We start from the raw sequence: 2,043 nt of genomic DNA on the forward strand, positions 1-2,043 counted from the left end.
AATTTAGCCTTTGTTTGAGCATTTTTTTTTCAATCAAAATACATTTTTCGACCCCATTTCAATCACATACTTTTAATAAAATAATATTACACGAAAATTCAAAACTTTTCTTTATCTTTTAATCATATATTCTCCAACAGAAAATAAATGGGGTCAACCAAATTTAAATTGGAAAAGGAAACACGTGCAAAATATGTACAATTTTATTTACGTGTGCAACGTGTGATAGAATATTGATAGAAGTTTTTAAATGCCATAATGATTATAATTAAGCTAAAGCACGTTTTGAGATGGAAAAAGAGGACTTACCGCCTGAGGAATGCCAAGAACTGCAAAGAGAGTCAAAGCGCCAGCAATGACACCGCCGTCCGGCTTCAAAGCGGTGGCACCACCACCACTAGTGACGGCGTATCGTCGTCTAGACTCGGCCAATTTGGTGATCAAAACAGTCATAACCAAGCAAACGGCCAGCAAGAAGTTGACAATACCCCAAAGTCTCTTCGCCCCACCAAGCCGCCGCCCAGAAAACTCAACTCCCAAGGAGGCGAATCCCAGCACCACCGAGTTGAGCATCAAACCGAGTGCACCGGTCCGCACTCCACGGTCATACAACCCATTGTCACCCACCTTTCCACCGAAAACCTCCTTCCCCATCCAATCAGTGTCAAACAACAAGAACGGGAACCAAGCAACCCAATTCAAACAAGTCACCAACATTAAAATCCACATAGGCCTAGGCAAATCCTTTAAAGCAGCAAATAATTCCCCCAAAACAGGTACCCCACCTCCCTTTTTACTACCCTCCACTCCGCCACCAGTTTGCTCCGCCGTAGAAGGGGCGGCGCCGGTGGCCTTTTCATGTACCAATGTTAAAGTCAATGTTGTAAGGGTAATTAAAAGGGCAATTGAAAGGAAAAAACAGCTCTTCAGATTTGCGCAGTACACATCACAAGCTTTTGTTTTTGAAAATGGAAACATTTTGTAGAGGTGAGTGTATGAACCTGCAGCATACCCCAACACATTGCCCACAGCCATGAAAAAGGAGAATAATGCATTCGCCATTGACATTCTGCGTGCATTGCCGCCCGAAAGATCAGCCAAGAATGCTCTACAAGGGCCCTGAAAAAGAAAAACAAAATCATAATTAAAGAATTTTTATACAAAGATCAAAAAAATCTACAAAAATAATTTGGATTGGGCATACTTTTAAGAACTATTGACATATAAGTCTTTGCATATATAATTTACCTGCAACATGTTGTTGGCTACATCAAGGACCCAGAAGCCAACAACAAAAACAGCAATAGCTCGGGGCTTAGGGGAATTTCCGAGGGGGTCACCTGAGGAGTGGCCAAGATCAGCTGCAAATCCAATAAGGAAGACTGCTATGGTGACGAGGGCAGATCCAGCCGCGATAAAGGGGCGGCGGCGGCCAAACCGGGAGGAGCAGTTGTCACTGTAATAGCCAACTACAGGCTGCACAAGCATGCCCGAAACGGGGCCACATAGCCAGATGAAGGCGGCCCATTTGTGGGGTATGCCAAGGAGCTGCACATATGGAGTCAGAAGGGAAAGCTGTAACGCCCACCCGAATTGTATTCCGGCGGCTATCGCGGCCACCATTATAATCTTCCACTGTGGTTCTCGCGGTGGCGCTGGTGATGGTGGTTGTAGTTGTAAATAATTTACAACATTTTTCACTCCGCCACCGACCTCCATATGCTCCTCTCTCAAGAAAACTTAAAAGTATTATGTCTGTATAATTATTGAGGATTCTTGAGGTATAATGAGAGGGACGGGGGAAGGAGAGTGTGTATTTATAAGGCTTTTGGACTACCATGCACGAGCCAACTACGAAAATGAAATCTTATCCGTATAAGATAAGGGTAGAAAATAAAAGGTAAAAGGAAATAAAAATGGAAAATCATAATATTAAATCTACCTTTTAATGCAAGGTCAATGAATTTACTGTAGCAGCTTCTGTTAGGGCGGGGATGGCGATGGGGATGTGGTTACTGCATTTTGCTCATGTTTGGCAAATTT

At 43.3% G+C, this 2,043-nt stretch overlaps 1 protein-coding gene across 1 annotated transcript in view; it reads right to left on the reverse strand.

The window, feature by feature from the left end:
* Positions 1 to 1,794, reverse strand: part of LOC111389713 (sucrose transport protein SUC2-like) — a 7,873-nt gene extending 6,079 nt beyond the window's left edge. The window contains exons 1-2 of the mRNA XM_023014659.1: positions 1,249 to 1,794; positions 310 to 1,119 (exon numbers count right to left, since the gene is read on the reverse strand). Coding sequence (XP_022870427.1) covers positions 310 to 1,119; positions 1,249 to 1,719 — 1,281 coding nt within the window. The 5' untranslated portion in view covers positions 1,720 to 1,794. The remainder of the gene's footprint in view (positions 1 to 309; positions 1,120 to 1,248) is intronic.
* Between the last annotated feature and the right edge of the window lie 249 nt (positions 1,795 to 2,043).

This window comes from Olea europaea, unplaced genomic scaffold (genome assembly GCF_002742605.1).
Source record: "Olea europaea var. sylvestris unplaced genomic scaffold, O_europaea_v1 scaffold613, whole genome shotgun sequence".
In the NCBI taxonomy this organism is placed as follows: domain Eukaryota; kingdom Viridiplantae; phylum Streptophyta; class Magnoliopsida; order Lamiales; family Oleaceae; genus Olea; species Olea europaea.